This window comes from Helobdella robusta (genome assembly GCF_000326865.2).
Source record: "Helobdella robusta unplaced genomic scaffold HELROscaffold_11, whole genome shotgun sequence".
NCBI classification, from domain to species: Eukaryota; Metazoa; Annelida; class Clitellata; order Rhynchobdellida; family Glossiphoniidae; genus Helobdella; species Helobdella robusta.
The window spans coordinates 105,310-124,148 of record NW_008703617.1 but is presented as its reverse complement, the minus strand read 5'-3'; the positions used below and the strand labels follow the sequence as shown (position 1 = coordinate 124,148).

The 18,839-nt window shown below is 31.9% G+C and overlaps 2 protein-coding genes across 2 annotated transcripts; both read right to left on the bottom strand.

Annotated features, from left to right (window-relative positions):
• Positions 1-1,851: 1,851 nt before the first annotated feature.
• Positions 1,852-8,888, bottom strand: HELRODRAFT_167043 (hypothetical protein; the record flags this gene model as incomplete). The annotated part of the gene is made up of 12 exons (XM_009012563.1): positions 1,852-3,068; positions 3,121-3,937; positions 5,067-5,178; positions 5,647-5,744; positions 5,999-6,120; positions 6,905-6,956; positions 7,121-7,222; positions 7,463-7,561; positions 7,741-7,923; positions 8,191-8,328; positions 8,632-8,710; positions 8,881-8,888. 12 exons carry the CDS (start codon positions 8,886-8,888, stop codon positions 1,852-1,854), a joined length of 3,027 nt encoding a protein of 1,008 aa, XP_009010811.1.
• A 574-nt stretch (positions 8,889-9,462) lies between these two features.
• Positions 9,463-17,347, bottom strand: HELRODRAFT_96873 (hypothetical protein). Its single transcript, XM_009012562.1, has 20 exons — positions 17,331-17,347; positions 16,239-16,333; positions 16,019-16,115; positions 15,716-15,839; positions 15,216-15,398; positions 14,940-15,014; positions 14,636-14,852; positions 14,475-14,558; positions 14,197-14,306; positions 13,934-14,033; positions 13,637-13,785; positions 13,137-13,344; positions 12,096-12,248; positions 11,842-11,964; positions 11,560-11,657; positions 11,170-11,251; positions 10,943-11,064; positions 10,751-10,868; positions 10,369-10,512; positions 9,463-9,749 (listed from the first exon to the last, which is right to left on the bottom strand). Exons 2-20 carry the CDS (start codon positions 16,326-16,328, stop codon positions 9,561-9,563), a joined length of 2,466 nt encoding a protein of 821 aa, XP_009010810.1. The 5' UTR covers positions 16,329-16,333; positions 17,331-17,347; the 3' UTR covers positions 9,463-9,560.
• Positions 17,348-18,839: the final 1,492 nt, after the last annotated feature.

Here is an 18,839-nt window from a genome sequence, read left to right as displayed (position 1 = left end):
TCTATATAACTCTATATAACTCTATATAACTCTATATAACTCTATATAACTCTATATAACTCTATATAACTCTATATAACTCTATATAACTCTATATAACTCTATATAACTCTATATAACTCTATATAACTCTATATAACTCTATATAACTCTATATAACTCTATATAACTCTATATAACTCTATATAACTCTATATAACTCTATATAACTCTATATAACTCTATATAACTCTATATAACTCTATATAACTCTATATAACTCTATATAACTCTATATAACTCTATATAACTCTATATAACCATGCATACTACCACATTCAATCAAAAAAAATTCCACTAAAACCAGGAACCACCGCGTACCTGTTATATGTATGGTGTGAAACAAAACAAAAAAAAACACAAAACAAAAAACACACCACCAAGTAGAGTAAAAGAATAGAAGTCCCTAACCTACCTATGTAACTAAATTACCTTATGCCCTAGCCTACCTATATAATAAATTAATTTTAATCTCACCTACCTACGTTTCATTAACTTAACTCAAGACTCAGGTAGGAAGAAAAAAAGAGTAAAACAGAACATAAAATACTACCCCACAAACAAACATGATGTATGTATGTATATATGTATTAGCAACCGCTAAAGAACCCACCTAAAATATAAAAAAATACAACATACAAACCACAGACAAGCAACTCTATATAACTCTATATAATAAAATAAATAAAAATAAATAAATTATAAAAATAAAATAAATGAGATCAGACAGACTGCTTCAAGCGAGGCAGAATGCCTGATCTGATTTTCATGTTGTCTCAGCTCCTATTTATACTCGTTTCAACCATACATCTTCATCATTTCCATCATTCACATCAGTATAATATAAATTCATTATAAAAGCAACAGTAATCAGTGCTATATATGTACGCTCGCAGTTCAAATTTTTCGGGAAAAATTCAAAATAGTTTGAGACCACACCTTGCTTAACATCCGATTACAAGCCGAGCCAAGCCAAGCTGAGCCAATATGCGTAGATTTATAAGCGCTTTTATGTTAAAATTTTGCTCGCTTTATATATATAGTATATAAATTCATTATAAATGCAACAGTAATCAGTGCTATATATGTATGCACGCAGCTCAAATTTTTCGGAGAAAATTCAAAATAGTTTGAGACCACACCATGCTTAACATCCGATTACAAGCCGAGCCAAGCCGAGCTGAGCCAATATGAGTAGATTTATAAGCGCTTTTATGCTAAAATTTTGCTCGCTTTATATATATAGTATATAAATTCATTATAAATGCAACAGTAATCAGTGCTATATACGTAACCACGCAGTTCAAAATTTTTTGGGAGAATTCCAAATAGTTTGAGATCACACCTTGCTTAACATCCGATTCCAAGCCGAGCCAAGCTAAGCTGAGCCAAGCCCAGCCAAGCCAAGCTGAGCCAATATGCGTAGATTTATAAGCGCTTTTATATTAAAATTTTGCTCGCTTTATATTCAAATATCCCAATATAACAAATTCTCCATCTTATTTTAAAAATTTTCTTTGATGCTTTTTAATCAGTCAGGTCACAAAAATCATTATCGATATCGCGATAAAATCAAATTGAAAATTGTTTAAAGTTGTTGATAAAAGTAACTAGTATATAGTAAAAAACTTAAATTTTTCTGAAAAAATTCAAAATAATTTGAGACCAGTGGTGTAGTCCTAAAAAAAAAGTACCGGAACGGCGTCGGAACGGCTAAAAGATAATAAAATATAAGAAGTAAAGAAAGATAAAAAAAACGGTTTTATTTCGACATACTATTTTTAATCTTTATTTAATTCATATATTTTAATTTTACAACAATTTCCAAAGAGAGTTAATTGAAATGTTTTCTGATGAAGATTTTCTTGTCTGGTTATCATCAGCAGAACGGTGTGTTCGAAGCCATGTTATAACGTAATTTTCAGGATTAAAAATATTTAGTGGTGGTCCGTGCATTTTAATAAATAATAAATTTGAAACATTTTCAATAAGTAAGCGATTTCTCCTGTCATTTAATATGAGGTTCATATTACTAAAACCTCTTTCGCATTCAGAAGAGCTACAAGGTATTAGTTTGCCATACAACATTAACTGATTTAAGTGGTCTGCAGGTGGATTTCTTCCTCCATCATCTAAATAATCTCTGTATTCACTATAACATTTTTTAGACGACAAATTAAACCTTTTGCAAAGTGAATGAATTTCTTTTTCTCCATATCCAAGCGGAATGTCACTGGGCCATTCGTTTTTTTCTAAAATTCGAAATTCATTTACAATATTTGTTTCAGGTGATACCGAGTTTACAATTAATCTGCGATTTATGCTGTTGATAATACTTTGCAGAAATTGATTTCTTTTAATGACAGATACTTTGCTATTACCTGTAATAGTTACTGTTCCCAATTTCATTTTTTCAATCGCTTTTGCAATTTCAATTAATTTATTCCCTTTTTCAGCATTTTTCATAGATTCTAAATATCGTATGCTTTGGCGAATTTTTTTATCTGCGTAAATAATCGTAGTACCTCTGTTTTGTAATGCCTCAGATAGCAGGGAAAATTCATAAAGGACATCATACATTAGCGCTAAATTTAACAAAAATTCTTTTGATGAAATGTGTTTATAAAGACCAAGATACATGCATTGTTCTGTTTTGGATCGATTCACATCTTGATTAGCTTGTATGAAATGTTTGCACAACGCTTCAAAATTTTGGTAAACCGCTACTGTTCTAAATGAACTTGCCACCCACCTAATACCTAACACACGGCCAATTTTTCTTATTTCTGTGTCTAGGTTTTGTGCGCATGACTCCAATTCCCTTTGATTTTTCGGTGACTGGTGGTAAAGAGTGTATAGTTTATCCATAAAAATTTGAAAATGGTTAATTCCATGTACTTCATCTATTGCATCGCCAACAGATAATTCTAGTCGGTGATTCACAGTGCCATTTAATGAGGTTTGGATATTTGTTTGTAAGTTGAGTGGAGACTCCAGTATTCCGCCCGAACATGACGCTCGCACCGTCACTGGTGAAAGAAATTAAATTGTGTGCCAAATAATGGTCATCAAACCCGTAACCTGCAAGACAGTTTAAAAGACTATTTGTAATGTTGTTGGCAGTCTGGCTTTCCAATTCAACTAAATCTAAGAAGAGATAATGCGGATCTTCCATTTTATTTATTTCACACTTAAAATAAATAATCAGAGTTGATTTTTTACTGAGCGTAGTAGATTCATCCACAAGAATCGATATTTTACCATTATTCTGAATAATTGTTTGGCATATTTTTGATTTCATTTGTTTAGCGATATGATTAATAACATTAGTACAAGAAAATCTTGATTTCAATCCAGGAGCAATATTTGTTCCATTTAATTCTTGTAATTGTGATAAGTCATATAAATCTGAGAATGGACGATCATGTTTAGCTATGTAATACGCTGTACGAAAAATTTCAGACGTAGAACTTACAGCAGAGTTGTTTAATTGATCTATTACTTTTTCCATGGGTTTTTTTTCTGCTTCTAGTAAAATTTTCTCGGCACTGATATGTGCTGCACTCTTAGCATGTTCATGAATTTTTTTTCTCAAAGACGTCAACTGTGAACTTTTATCTTTTCCATAATAAATTACAGTTGCGGTACTCCATTCTTTTGAAATGCTGACACTTTGAGATTTGGATGGTCCCAAAGTTCTTACTTTAGTGCATAATAAACATCCTAATTTTTCTGAATTGCAAGTAAGCCAATTATAGTTTTTTTTCTTTTCAGCCCACATATCAGCTGTCCAAATGCTGGGAAAACATGGTTTTATTTCTTCAGGTTTCCCATTCTCACTTTCATTTTCTATCAATTCTAAGTTGGTATTGGCAGAATCTTCATCTTCATTGTCGCGCTTTTGTTTTTTACAAAAAAAATCAAGAATGGTATTTCCCGTTTTTTTGACATCTGGACTCACGCAAATTTATATCCTTCTAAAAATAACATTAATAATAATATAAATTATAATATCATAATGATAATATTGTTGTATACACAAATAATTTATAATATAATATATTTTATTTTACGGATGGAGCCTAACATTTTTTTATTTATTACCCCACTTTCCTATATAAAAATGTATTTAAACAATTTGATTTAAAAAAAACAGTAAGTAATAAAAAGCAGAATATTTAAAGTAAATGTAAAATAAATAAAATAAAAAAATTACTTTTTTAACTTCCGCAAAAAACGCAAATATAATTTGAAACAATGTTTACTAAACCGTAAGCATAGCAACAATGATATAGCGTTGAATAATAAACAGTTTGAATAAAAAAATTGAAGTTATTCATCGTTTGTATTGGTATTGGTTAAAATTATCTATTAATTTCCAAAGTTAAATTTAACGCCTGTAAAATGTACTTTTTTTTATATTGAAATTGTAAAAAAAAGTGCCGGAACCCGTTCCGCCTCCAAAAAAAAGTACCGGAACGCCGTTCCGGCTCGACTACACCACTGTTTGAGACTACAACATAACACAATTGTATACAATTAGAATGTGTAAATACAACATTATTAATATATTATAAATAGGTATATATATCTATCTATCTATTTCTTTATTTAGTTCTGCCTGCCTATGATATTTGGTCAAATTTACGTGATAGGAATTGAATATAACTTTTACACCGGCTGATTAACTGCCATGCAGTAAAATAACTACTTTTAACATGACGTCATCTCCTCTAACGATTTCGCAACGAATTACCCATCCTATTTGATAAATTTTTTTTGATGTTTTTTAATTAGTCAGGTCACAATCATCATCATCAATATCGCAGTGAAATCAAATTGAAAATTTTTGAAAAGTATCTTTATTCATTTTATGATACTACTTGTTTAATAAAATTCTGTTTGAGACATATAACTAGAATATAAACATCCAGTAAAAACCGAAAAAGTGCTGTTTTTGGCGATGAAAAATGATGTGATAAGCATAACAAAAAAGGTCATCAGCCAAAAATGCTGGCTCACCTCACCCGGTAACCTTTACCAAAACAATAAACCACAACAATTATCAATGAAGTTAATAGAGATAAAATGACTTTTTTAGCGGCGAGGATGTCACAATTATTTAATCCACATGATTGCCTTACCGGCAATGGAATTATTAAATGACCTGGAGGTACATAAACCCATAGTGAAATTATATTTCTAACTACTGAATAAACCAATTAAACAAATAGCCGATTACAAAAACAATAAATAAACAACAAAATAAATAAATGAAATGCGGCTGTATTCCCCAAATAACAAATTAATCAGCGTTAAAATGCGTAATAGAATAAGATAGATCCGGTGATGCAATCTAACGTGATTATTGCACATGTGAAGCATTTGTGATGAATGCAATGTTTGAAGTTGATGTGATGCGATGAGAAGTAAGACTAGCATGAAGATGAACTGGACAGCCTATCCATCAATTCTTCAATCTTTGCTCTGTAGATCCTAAATCTGTGCAATCAACACCAATTCATGAAAATCAAGCGTCATAATTAATAAAAGCAGCAACCAAAAAAATTATTTTAAATATTATTGACAATTAGAGACACTACATACTTATCTCTAATCATTTCTAATTCGAGTTTTTCATCATTGTAACATTTCAATAAGAAAGCTTGGAGCACTGCATCTGGTAGGTGTACAAAACTTGCCACCTGTGTCATTGTAAGGCAAAAAAATTAAAGTCATAAGAACATAACTACCTGATGATTCACAACACGTAAATGCATACAATCAAGAGTGGAGATGGATTGTCCGTAGGATGACGAAGAGTCGACTTAAACGATGATGAAACGCATACTTGCAATGAAACACCGAAACAAGAATGAAAATGTTCGCCTGCACAGACAAAAAAATAAAGCCAAAAAGAAGAAGAGCACACAGTGACGACTAGACTACAAAGTCGAACCTCTTCACTGACGTCAACAATTCTGTATTTCTCTACTAGGTAAAATTTGACTTGATCCTCCAATGGACCATAGAAAATTCGCTCGATCAGTGGTATATGGTTCTCTTTAAGTATTTTTGTTTCTGTTTCAAAGTTAAAAGCAAAAAATGGGATTTAACTCTCAGAAGATATCGAACATGTTTAAAATGGAATAAAAATATTCTAAATTATTTCCGTGTCAGAAAAATAATTCTCTAAGCTATTGCTGTCAGAAAGATTTGAACATTCGACAATATATTAATGTAGCAAAATATGATAACGAGATAATGAATAATGACACTGCAACCGGTAGTGGATTTAAGCATAGACAGGTAACGGCCTGGAGTGCTAAATTTTGAAGAGCGGCAAAATTTGAAGGCCACGGCCTCAAAAATGCTCTAAAAACTTTGTTTCGTTTTTGAATAAATCAATGGTTGGAAGAATACATGCATTGCATTACAGGAGTAGTCTTTTTTTTGTTTAAAGTGCATTAAAAATGATCTGCGTTTAACGATTTCAGAAGAAAGGCTAAACTTCCTTGCAATTCTCAGTGCATTAAAGAGAGATTTAGTAAGCATGGACCTTAATTTTATTAATGACGAAGTTTTGACGTAACATTTTCGCTTTTTTAGGCTGTTTATTGCAAATATATTTTAAATAACGTATTATGTTAAATGTTCTTGAAGAATTTATGCAATAAAAATGTATTAAAAAATATTGCTTTAATGCGTAGTTTTGAATGTTGTAACTGGGGAGGCCCATGGGCAGCAGGGAGGTTGTTGTTTCGCCTAAGACTGCACTGCTCTCTTTAAAAAAATGTTGAAGAAAATGATTTATCTGGCGACTTATATTTAATAATATTCATTATAAGACTGAATACTAACTAACCCCCACTCGATCTAACAGCACATAAGCAGAATTCAGATGGCGAATTATCAACCTACAACATTATTAATTACAGTTACGTTAATTATTATCAACATCGCCAGCACAAGTGCAAAGATATTAGCATCAACAAACAACTTGATAAACGACAAAGATAATAATACGATGAAAAAAATTAAGATAGAAATTAATTGTAGAACATTGGCAATATTTTCAGACTTTGAACTTATCAAGCAAGAGTTTGATGACTTGATCTGATGAGTCATAATTGGTGACGTTAACGTTGGTTAAGCTGCCATGCATCGGAGTAAACATGCTTGTCTGAAATAAACAATTTGTTGACTTTTAATTAGTTATTTAGTTAAATAGTTAATTAATTACAAAACTGTCAACTCTACATAATGTCTATTAAAGATTTAAAGACAAGTGAGAGTGGGAAAGAGAGAAAAATAAATAAGAAAATACAGAATTACTGCATTCAAAATCTTTTCGTAATTTAAGAACACAAAAACACGAAGGAATGATAATCAAGAGAAGACGTGAAGAAAGCGAAATAAAGACCTCGGTACTGAAAAGGTGACCATTTATGATTGACAGCCTCTTCCTGATGGGATTCCTCTTCTTCGATCGCATGACCACATTACTTTGCGAACGTGATACCTTTAAAAATTTTATGTATTGGTGATTAGAATGAAAAAATGTAGAACTGATTATTTTCTAGACATCAATCAAAAATTTTTTTTATTCTTTAGAGATCAGAATCTGACAGATGCAGAACAAACAGTTACAACAAATGAAGGCAAAAAATAGACACAACTAAACGAAACAACATCTCATACAGGACTGGTCACTTTGAAACGTTGGTGGTCATCCAATGCTGAACAAAAATTTTCATTGGTCAGTTTTAAATGTGGGCTATCGTCTGAAGTTGGACTCAAATTTTCATTTGTTGATTCAATGACTGTTTCAATGTTTGAATTGCTACACTTTGGCAGATTCAAAAATGTTTCAAGCTGTGATTCCTGTTGTTTCATAAAACTTGCTGAATTGGTGAAGTTTACATGATGATATTAGTGATGACTACATGAACATAATGCAGAGATGACCATGAATATAAAAAATTATATAAAATTAAATTAAATGTAAAAAGTGGTTGGTGATAAAAAAATTTAGAAAATGATTTTGGAATACTCTACAACTTTATTTGTTTATTTATTTATTAATATATTTAAATTAAATACACCAACAAAGCTAAAACATATATAAACTGGACATTTGCATGAACTGACATTTGAAAAACTGTGCCTGCTGACTGCATGCTGAGATTTCTTCTCTTCATCTTTCAACTTCAACCTAATTGGTTGTAGGATGCCCCAATATATCTTCAATGATCCTTTCAATACATCTGTCTCGTTGCCCAACTCATCCTATTTAATATATGATACATCCTTTTATCTACAAATGTATTAATTTTATTTTACATAATGATAAAAAACATTGGGTTTTTTTATTTTATTTTCTTACAGCATGTGCATCCAGCCCCAGGGCTAAATAAATTTTGCCTATAGTAATAATTGTAATAAATTTTTGTAATAAATTTTAGTAATAAATTTTTGCCTATACTAATATAATATAGGCCCGATGCCTGCCCTATATACATGATTTCCTAACAATTATTTAATAAATCATTTGTTTTATTTGATATAAAATATAAATGAACAAAAACTCACTTTTTCAAAATTAATCTGAAAATTAGGCTTGTCTTGATAAAATTCATTATAGATTAATAACTTTGCGTTGAAGTCAGGCCTGTTGTTTTAGTACAAAGTATAAAATTATATTAAAAACAAGTCAGTGTCTGTTGCCTAATATCATTTCATTGTGTATGTACGCATTGTATGTATTTATGTATATTTTATTAATTTTTAATGTAAAAAATTACAAAAGAAAACTGAAAAAGAAAGATGAATCTAACTAACCTGTGCATTTTGTAATTATTATAATTATAATTCTAGAAAAGGAAAACTCAAGATAAGTATCTACATAACATAACAGATATTTTAATTTTTAGTATTTGATTTAATTAAATCTTTCACTCCACTACCATTAGCACTACACCATACAATACAATGTTTGTATGTAAATCCTTGATTAGTTCTAATTGTATGCACCAGCTATAAAGGCCAGACTAAACTTAGTAGAGTAGATAGTTAATTAGAGATGGTGAATGACTGGCGGCTGAACCAAATGAACAAACAAATTAATATTAGGCCAAAGAGAAACTTTGAAAGGCAGTAGCACTCATGCTCTACAACGTTTTCTCTCAACCGAAATGCTTTAAGAAACGATCAACTGGTACCATCCTTCTATACATACATACATAAAGAAAAATAATACTCCACTGTATGGGATTGCCTGTTTAAAATTTTTACGATTTAATGATAGAACGCCTAATATTAACACTTATCGATGTAGGAAGTTTCGGCGCTATCAGAATCGAAGATTGATTGGACCGACTTCGCAATCACGAACCGCTGACAACTTTAACAAATAGAAAATCTATTACAAAAAATAATTTAATTTCATTAACTTGCAGAAAAAACAACACTAGTGAAAAAATTAAAATGTAAAAAATCAACATCTACTATAAGCAAGGGAATTATTTCAAAGTGACGTTACAAAGAGAGAGACTGAGGTCAGAATCTTCTCTGGCTTTTTTGACCTCCTTAAGATGAAGAATGGTATTGGTGAAGTGCTTGTTTATTTGGTCGAGTTCATCGCCGGCCTCAAGCACCTCAGAATCAGTTCGAATTTTGCTGATCAGCTGAATGAGAACATGCGGGGTGACCTAGGATTGATTCAAAAACTTCATTGAATTAATCGATTCATTTAATAATTTATTGCTTGACCTACCTGACTAAATTCTTGCAACAACACAGCTGCTAGTACAACCAACTCATTACGATTATATTTTAACAATCATTGCTGCCTAATGTAATAATTCGATTACTCACACTGAACAAGTTGGAGCAGGCATGCTCAACAGTTTTTATCTACAGGCGGTATTGGATTGGGGGGGGAGGGAATTTTGTGAGCCGTAAAAAGTGTAGAAGCTATATAACACCATGTTCAGTTATGATAAACATCTATTAGCCTAATTGTTATTGAATGACTTTTAAAAATATAATCCAATAATTAATAAAATTATCAAAAAATAATAATAATGTGACGACTTTCGACATTAAAAATTTTAAATTTCCCTGTTCGTCGCTTTCCAATTACCAAAATTGAAATTACAGAAAATATATTGATCATTATTATTGAGCAATAGTTGAAGACATTGTTGAGCGAGTTATCTAAAATACATTTGGAGTATGTTCGGCGGCGGAATAAATTGCTTAACTTAACGGGTCATACGTTGATCATGCCTGGGACGTAGCTTATAGTTTAAAAAATAAAATACTTACCTCGTCACAACCTTTCTCGTAGTAGTAAATGTACTTGTTTAATATTTCAACAAACAACTGAAGCTGTACTGTCTTATCCATGCAGCTGGTAGCTATGCGGATAGCTTTTTTTAGACATTCATTTACCTTCGGCCCATCTCTCATCTTCCCAGACGAGCGAAAATTGTTTAAATATTGTTATTGATTTAATATCATTAAATCATTTATAGATATAAAATTTACCATTTATTAACTATTAACAACTATTAACACATATTATTAATTAAAATGATACATTAACTAAGACTAATAGGAAGAGAATAACTTTTTTTAAATTATATTATGTCAAAATGTTAATCAAACAATGGAAACATATTCAAGCGACCAAACGAAGCAACCCAACCTCTTGTCCATCTTTATCTTTGATTTTTGATGACCAGAATATATGTGAACATGTTAACACTGCACGGCATTGATCAGGTTTCTTCAGTAATTTTGCCGCAGAGAAACCACATTGGTTCCTGGATGTTGTTTTTCGGTGAATAAATACTATTTAGATTTGGTATCAATAAGAGTCATTTCATAATTTGATAACCTCAATGGGCCATGATTTTCCTCAGAAAAGCATGCTATCTTTTCTAAAGTAGCAATGATGAGGACAATAGCATTCAACTGAGCCTTGCTCTCTCCTATCTCTTCCTCGTACAAAGTGAATGCCTGCGACCGTCATTATATAACTCACGTGTTACATTTTTATAGATTAAAAAGACAATCTTCAACTTAGGTTTCACTTATGAATTAAATGAAAGCAAATAAAAGTACTTGGGACATGAACTCATATGCAACTGTCTCATGATCTTCAAAAGGTATCTGAGACACCGTCAGTGCTCCCTGCAGGAATAGCCTGTAATTTTTATATTTCGTCCAATCAATCCTCAATTAATTTTATCTACTAACTAACTTAGCAAACATCTATTTAAGTCAACAATTAAATTAAATGAATCAACAACCGAATCTGATAAATCAATCAATTATTAGATCAACAAACCACAACCACCAGCATGCATTTGCATATAGTGAAAAATTAACCATAATCTTAGCCAGCCCTATTTCGAGATCTTAGTACAAATTTGTTCCACAGAAGATTAAAAAATCTCGTGTGAATCCTCAATTTTTAATACCGCAACCGACGTAGCGAATGAATCAAGAAACCTTAATGCCAATTCAGTTAGTTCGGCTTTAATGAGTGCTCCGATTGTTTGGTGACAAAGTTGGAAAATCTTTTGACATTTCTTATCCCACTTTGGGTCCTTTAAAATGGGGAGAAAATGTTTGCTTCGGTGAATGAATGCAATTGATCAGGAAAGTTGAAGTAATTTGATAGTTTTCATAAAATATTAATCAATAAATTTATCAATAAAAACAGTCAACAACACAATAAACAATCAGTTAATTATGGCATAAACCAGCCAGCTGACCAACCAATCAACCAACCATTGATTTGAAGTCATTGTATGCAAGAGCAAGTTTGTATGCAGCAAACACGAGGGGAGGCATCGTGTATTTGATCCTCATGTTCCCTCCATTGCCAAATATCTTTCGAGCAAGACTCAACACCTTAAAATAATAATAATATTTCTCTCGCGATTGACCCTAATGTTATTATAAAAAATAACAGTATCGGTAACATGTTATAATAATTATTAACATTCATTCAAGCCAGCCAACCAACCGACCGACCGACTAACCAAATATTGTTGGTCGAGATTCTGAGCTTGAATGAGGTTAATCAGCCTTGCTATGTAATTTTGTTCCTCCATGAAATCTTCCTCATCAAACTGATCCGACTGATCAGTCTGATCCTGGATCAACGGAGACAGCAGGGTTAAAACTTTCTCGACCTGACAGCAAAAATTTTGGAAAATAATATTTTAATATCCAAAAATTCAATTTTTTACATCAATAAAAACGTATTTTAAAATAAAAATTTGGAAGCAAGTGACATTACTTAATAAACGACAGATTATGAGTTTGATGGAAAAAAACCGACTGGTTGGTGAGGCGTGAACATGCCCAACAGTATCACCAATTGTTGAACCAAACTGTTGAAACAAGTGCCAACAGAAGATGTTTACACGAAATTAGACTTGTTTTAAGAGTCGACCTACTTGAATAATTTCTAGCAAATTGACATGAAAAACTGAGGCTGAGTTATGCAAAGAAGTACTTGAACAAAAGTGAATATTTTTGACAACGATTTTGTTTACAAACGAAACTCGCGTCTCGTTTCCTAGAAATCTGTGAAGCATCTTGCGGTGAGGTACGTGCACAACTTCTGGAGTTAGCTAAATCAGGTTTTTTGAAATGCAGAAACACGCAAAAAACGCTTGGTTTCTTAAAACATTAAGTCAGCAGGTAAAGTAGTATGTAAAAATTTGATATCCAGAAACTGTTGTCTGCCGCAAGCTGACAGTGCTACTTGCCGAAGGTCAAAATTAATTTAATATGTTCAAATCGATGAGTGTGAACAATTTTTTGAGCAAGACTGTGTAACGAACTATGCAGCAAACTAAAACTGGACTGTAGAATAAAATAATACCATGAAAAAACGCTGGTTTAAAATAAAATTTAGAACATGAAATGATCAAAAAAACTAAAAAAACACATCGACGAAAGACATTCTGAGTGTTTACGGTTATTTGTATTTATTTTATTTCATAATTATTTGGAGTTATTAAGTGAAAAATTCAAAGTTCTAATTATGGGCCATGGTGACCAATAAATGAAACCTGTTCTGGGTTCATGATGATGGTCTCGTTGTCTAATATATTCTGGACAATGTGGCAGCAAACACTTTTGCGTGGTGCATAATCAAGGTAATCGAGGAGAGCAATGTAATGTTCGAGTTGCAACAAGCGAAGGACATCGTTATATGAATCTACAGGAATCTTCAGCAAACGCGACAGCTCTCTGCAGACCGCTGTACTTGCCTCGACACTGTTCATGTTATAGTGCGATATTCTGTGTCATGTCGCTTGTTTTGTTGCATTGGATCATAAACATCACGAAACTGAATTGATATTAAAAAAAACTGAAAACTAGACTACAAATATAACGACAAATTAACGAAAAATAGACGGAACGGATTCACGAGAAACCGCTTACATATTAAATAAAGACTTAAACTGAAAATTTTGATAATGACTGTAAGTAATTTTAGTAATCTTTATAATATTTAACAATGTGTTGCAGTTAATGTTTATTTATTTAAATTGTACAAATTACCTACTGATCTAAATTTAACTTATGAAAAATTTCATCTGTGGTTTCGAGTACTTTGTCAACATAATCGATCTTTTCCGGGTAGCACTTGATGGCGAGGTTGATGAGTGAAACCTGAAGGGAAACTACATCTTCTATCGGGGTATTTGTACGGTTCTAAAACAAAATTATAACAGCTCTTTAGGGGTCTGTGAGTACTCGGCATAATATCAAGATGGAAAAACATGTTATATCATTTCAATAGATTAAGATATTAACGACGGATCAATGTCTATCTACGCTGCCAGCCAGCCAGTCAGTCAACCTGCAATATGGTTGAAATTTCCTGTGAGAAGACATCAAAAAGCCGATAGGTGTCTTTCAGGTTACAGTCTGTTGATCCCTTGTTTATAAATACGGCTAATCTAGGAAAGTTAATGATTAAATAAATTCTATTGAGTCGCTAATCAACAAAACCATTTATAGGAACACCATAGAGCAATTTCCGATTTTGCAATCATAAGTCAAACAGCCTACAACTAATAATTCAAGCAATCAAACAGACAAAAAATCTAAATTACAAGCAACCTGTCGATAAAAGCAATCAGTATATTTTTAATGTTGACATCAGCATGCAACTCCGCACATGCTTGCAAGAAGCTGGAAAGTGTCTGTAGATGGTATTCATCCGGGAACACCTGGTGGTGAGGGTTTAGTTTTTAAAATTCCAAGTTCAATTTAGTGAGAAACATAATTGAAAATATTCACAACTTTTAACTAAAGTGAACATATAAAAGAGTAAAAACAGTCAGAACTGTGACGGTAAGGATAACAAAACAGAAATAAAGAGGAGAAGAAAGAGATACCTGGATGATACATTCCATTAGATATTCCTGTGCAATGGCATCCTTACAACTAACTACTTGCTCCAGAACTCCTGGAAGAACCAACTGCAATAATAATGATGATGTTGATGACCAGTGGCATTGGTGTCTGTGATTAATTGTTCTAGCTGCAATCAACATACCTTGGTGTACAGATCAATATTGACACTTTCCAGCTGACTGAGACGAACCAGATTGGTTCCTACTAAAATCCTCAACTCCCTCCTTTCTTGTTCTCTCTTTTCACGATCTCTCGTGTGTCCCTGATGTTGCATGCGCACCCACAACTTGTTCATTTCCGCAAAATTCAACTGGATGAAAGAGATGGAATCTTTAATGGTTCCTGAGTCTGTGTCAATGCTGTCATTGTAGGCCGTAGATGGATAAGTTACAGAAGATTAGACAGCAGACAGATGAACAGATTTGAAGAGAATATGAAGAACTAACTTTCCAGTGATGACCTTGTTGAGGCCAGCTATAGCTCTGGGAGCTGCATGCGAAGCGACCACCACGTCCTCAACTCTGCAATATTCATCATTATATGTAATTGAAGAAAGCTATTGAATGATTTGTAGCCGTCACAAAATAAGTGAAGCAGCTATGCAAATCTGCGCTGTATGAATGTCGATAGTGTTATTATTATTCATTCTAACAAAATAAGGAGTTAAAATTTATTAAAAAAAACACGGAATCAAACGGACAAGAGCCGCCATCTTCACTAACTCTTCGACGTCATCAACGTCAGGCAGGACATTCTTAGCACACTGCAACAGATAATTCCTGAGAAATAGTCCTCTCAAAGGATGCTGCACGCCCCTGCACATCTCAACGAGATCCTTCAGGACATCCTTACGAGACAGCTCGTTAGATTTTATGTAAACTATTCCAACTGTAATCAGTAAGTACCTTTAAAGACAGACCAAATAACTATTCACTTTTGGAAAAAGTTATTAAAAATTTTTACTCAAACTAGCCTAAACGACAACAAACAATTTAAACCCAAGGCCACTTCAACTTTTAATTATCATCAATATGTTCACTAGTAGTTTTACACTCAAGTTACACAATATATAAATACTACAGTCAGTTTTGTCAATGCTGATGTCCCTGAAATAAATATTACCAGACCAAGCATTTATGAAGATAAAAAAAAATTTCTGATATATTGTATCAGCAAGAAAAAATGAAGTTAAACATAGTGGGAGTTATTTGGTAGAGCTAACAATCTTGGAATGATGTTTCCAGCATACTGCACCAGTTCATAAAGGTCTGCAACCCTCCTTCCTCTGTTGAATTCATCTAGCAGGTAGGCCTCCAAATGCAAAAGTTCATTTGTGATGGCCATATCTATGACATGATGGTGTGCTGCTTATAATATTTATTTGATTTTGTCATGAAAATAAAATCATTAGCATCCATTTAACTGACATATTTTACATTCAGCATCAGCATAATTGTGTATAGTATCAATACATGACTCGCAAGCATCTCCAACACCATCAAATGCATGCATCACCATCACCAACATAATTCATAATAACTCTTGGGAGACAGCATAGAGGTTCTCAGCTCAGAAAGCATGTTTGATGCATGTTTCAGTCCATCCATTAATTTAGATTTATCCTAATACAAAAAATATACACGTAAAAAATTGTGTGCATGACTGAATACATACATTCAATAAAATTAAAAATTCTGTCAGTGAAATAAAAGTATTGATAAAACACTAATAAGAATAATAGTGACCAGGCATCGTTTCATTTGGAATGATTGGTTCCTCACATTGGCCAGTGCCTCCTCCAACAACTTTTCTTGCTCTTCTTGTGGTGTCATCATCTCATCTGGCCAATAACCAATAAGAGAAGAAAGAACTAATAAATATACAAATGTATATTTCAAAATTTCCATGCTAATAAACATTGTACATATAGAATCTATATTATAGATTAATAACTATATAACATAGAATACAAATACCTCAACTTTTATGTCTATAAAAAAGTTTTTATGACTCACAAGACACTGCTTAAGTTTCATGAGCCAAGTGGATCATCAATTTACATGTTATTCAATTATTATTGTTGTTAGAAAAATACACTACCTTCAGCTTACATATACATGTGTGTTTATAGTATATATCAAATCAAATCAACATATAGGCTGGAAGGAGACCACAATTGATGCAATATTTGATAAAATCTTCTGAATTTTTAGTTTTTAAAAGTTTACAATTGTAGTATATATGTATGTAGCTATTTTATTAAAATTTATTTAAAACAGAATTGTAACAAGAACAATGCTATCCAGAGAGCTACTCAGAGCACACACACATTGATGAAAATAATAAAAAATTAAATTGTTTCTTAACTTAATTTTTAATAAAATTAAAAATTCTTATTTATTCACTACACAATGAATAATTTTTTAAAATTTTAGTAGTTAATTAAGTCAAGGAAAGAAAACGCCCATCCTCATTAATTATTAAACATAATGATCAACACTCAGCCAACCTAACTTCACTTCATTTTAAAATTTAAACTTAAATAAAGAGAACATGAAGTTTTTATTAAGTCATAAATAACTTTTATTTTAAATTAAATTAAACTAATTCTTTACAAAATGTATTATTAAATTTTCAGTTAGAACTAATTAAAGGATTATTTTTTTTATTAATTTATAACTTCATTTTTTAAAATTAAGTATGAGCTGAGATGAGATGAGTACATGGTACAAGCTACAAGGAGACCAACAAATGAAAGCAGCGAACAATGTGAATAAAATTTTAATAAAATTTATTTTGATATCAAAATAAAAATTTATTGAAAAAATTTAGCTTACAAAATTGCAAATTACGCCAAAACCAACGAAACAGCCAGCCGAATTGATGAAGAGGTGCTAAAATTAAACTTATAATCTTATGATAATTATTGTAAGTGGGTGCGTTTCAATTAAAATAAAAATTAAATCAGATCAATCAATCAATCAATCAATCAATCAATCTATCTATCAATCAATCTATCTATTAATCAATCAATCAATCTATCAATCAATCAATCAGCCAATCAAAAAATCAACCAACCAACCACCCAATTTGTTTCTGCAATGTTCAACTGCGCTCCTTATTGAATTTTTCAAACAGATTGGTCTTGAGCTCCGCTCTGAACTTTGTAGGTGATGGAGAAGTAGTTATAGATGGAGGTGTGAGAGTTCCAGAGAAAAGGTCAGAAAAAGCAAGAGCAGGTTGGTTTAACGTAAGAGTGTTTAGCAGGAACTGAGAAACACTCACATACACATTGCGTAATTATTTGTAATTTTGTTTTACACATGTTTACACAGGTTTATGCATGTATGGCCGCTTGAATATGTAATGCTATCTTAATTACATTGTCAAGCCAACAAATCAACAAACCATCCAAACAACCTACAAATCAATCAATCAACCAACCAATCAACCAACAAATCAATCAACCAACCAATCAACTAAATAATCAACCAATCATTCAACCAATCAATCAACTAATTAATCAACCAATCAATCATCCAATCAATCAACCAATCAATCAACCAACCAACCACTCAACCCACTTAGGTACCAAGCCTTCTGTTTTAAAGAAGGAAGCTGCAGGCTGATGATTGATGCGTTCGCATGAATTATTAATGTTCTTTATTTTATTTGATTTAGTAATTACTAAACTTTGATTTTTTGCAATTTTAGATGACTTATGTTAAAAATTCATGAACGTTTGTTTGTTTTCAATGAACGATTTGACATTAAGACGAAATGTACTAGTGTGTTGAGTGAAATATTTCATTCTGACATTGCCCCGACCAACCATGTGCTCCTAAATTTCTTACACGGGGGTCCACCTATTTTAAACAAGAGAATTTCATTATGTGAACACACACACAGACAAACACAAACAAGACACACACACAAACAAGCACACACGCATTTGTATATGAATCCATGTAAATTTGTACAAATATATGTGTGTGTATGTGTATGTGTTTGTTTGCGCACATATTCATATATGTTATATGTGATTGAAAGCGCTCTCTATTTCATTTTTTCTCTCTTTCTCTCTCTCTCTCTCTCTCTCTCTCTACCTTTTTTGTGTGTGTATAATATAAAAAGGGTGGCATTAACTTGCTTTGTTTCAAATAAGTAGATTGCAATTTCAGTGAGAGGATTATTTTACTGAAATTTATTTAACATATAGTTAATATATAATTTATTCCTGAACTGTTTATAAAGGTAATACTGAAAAGAATTATATATACGATTTTTGACGATATATTGAATTTATCTAATCTCATTAAATTTTTGTTTCGACACGTTCCAACTTT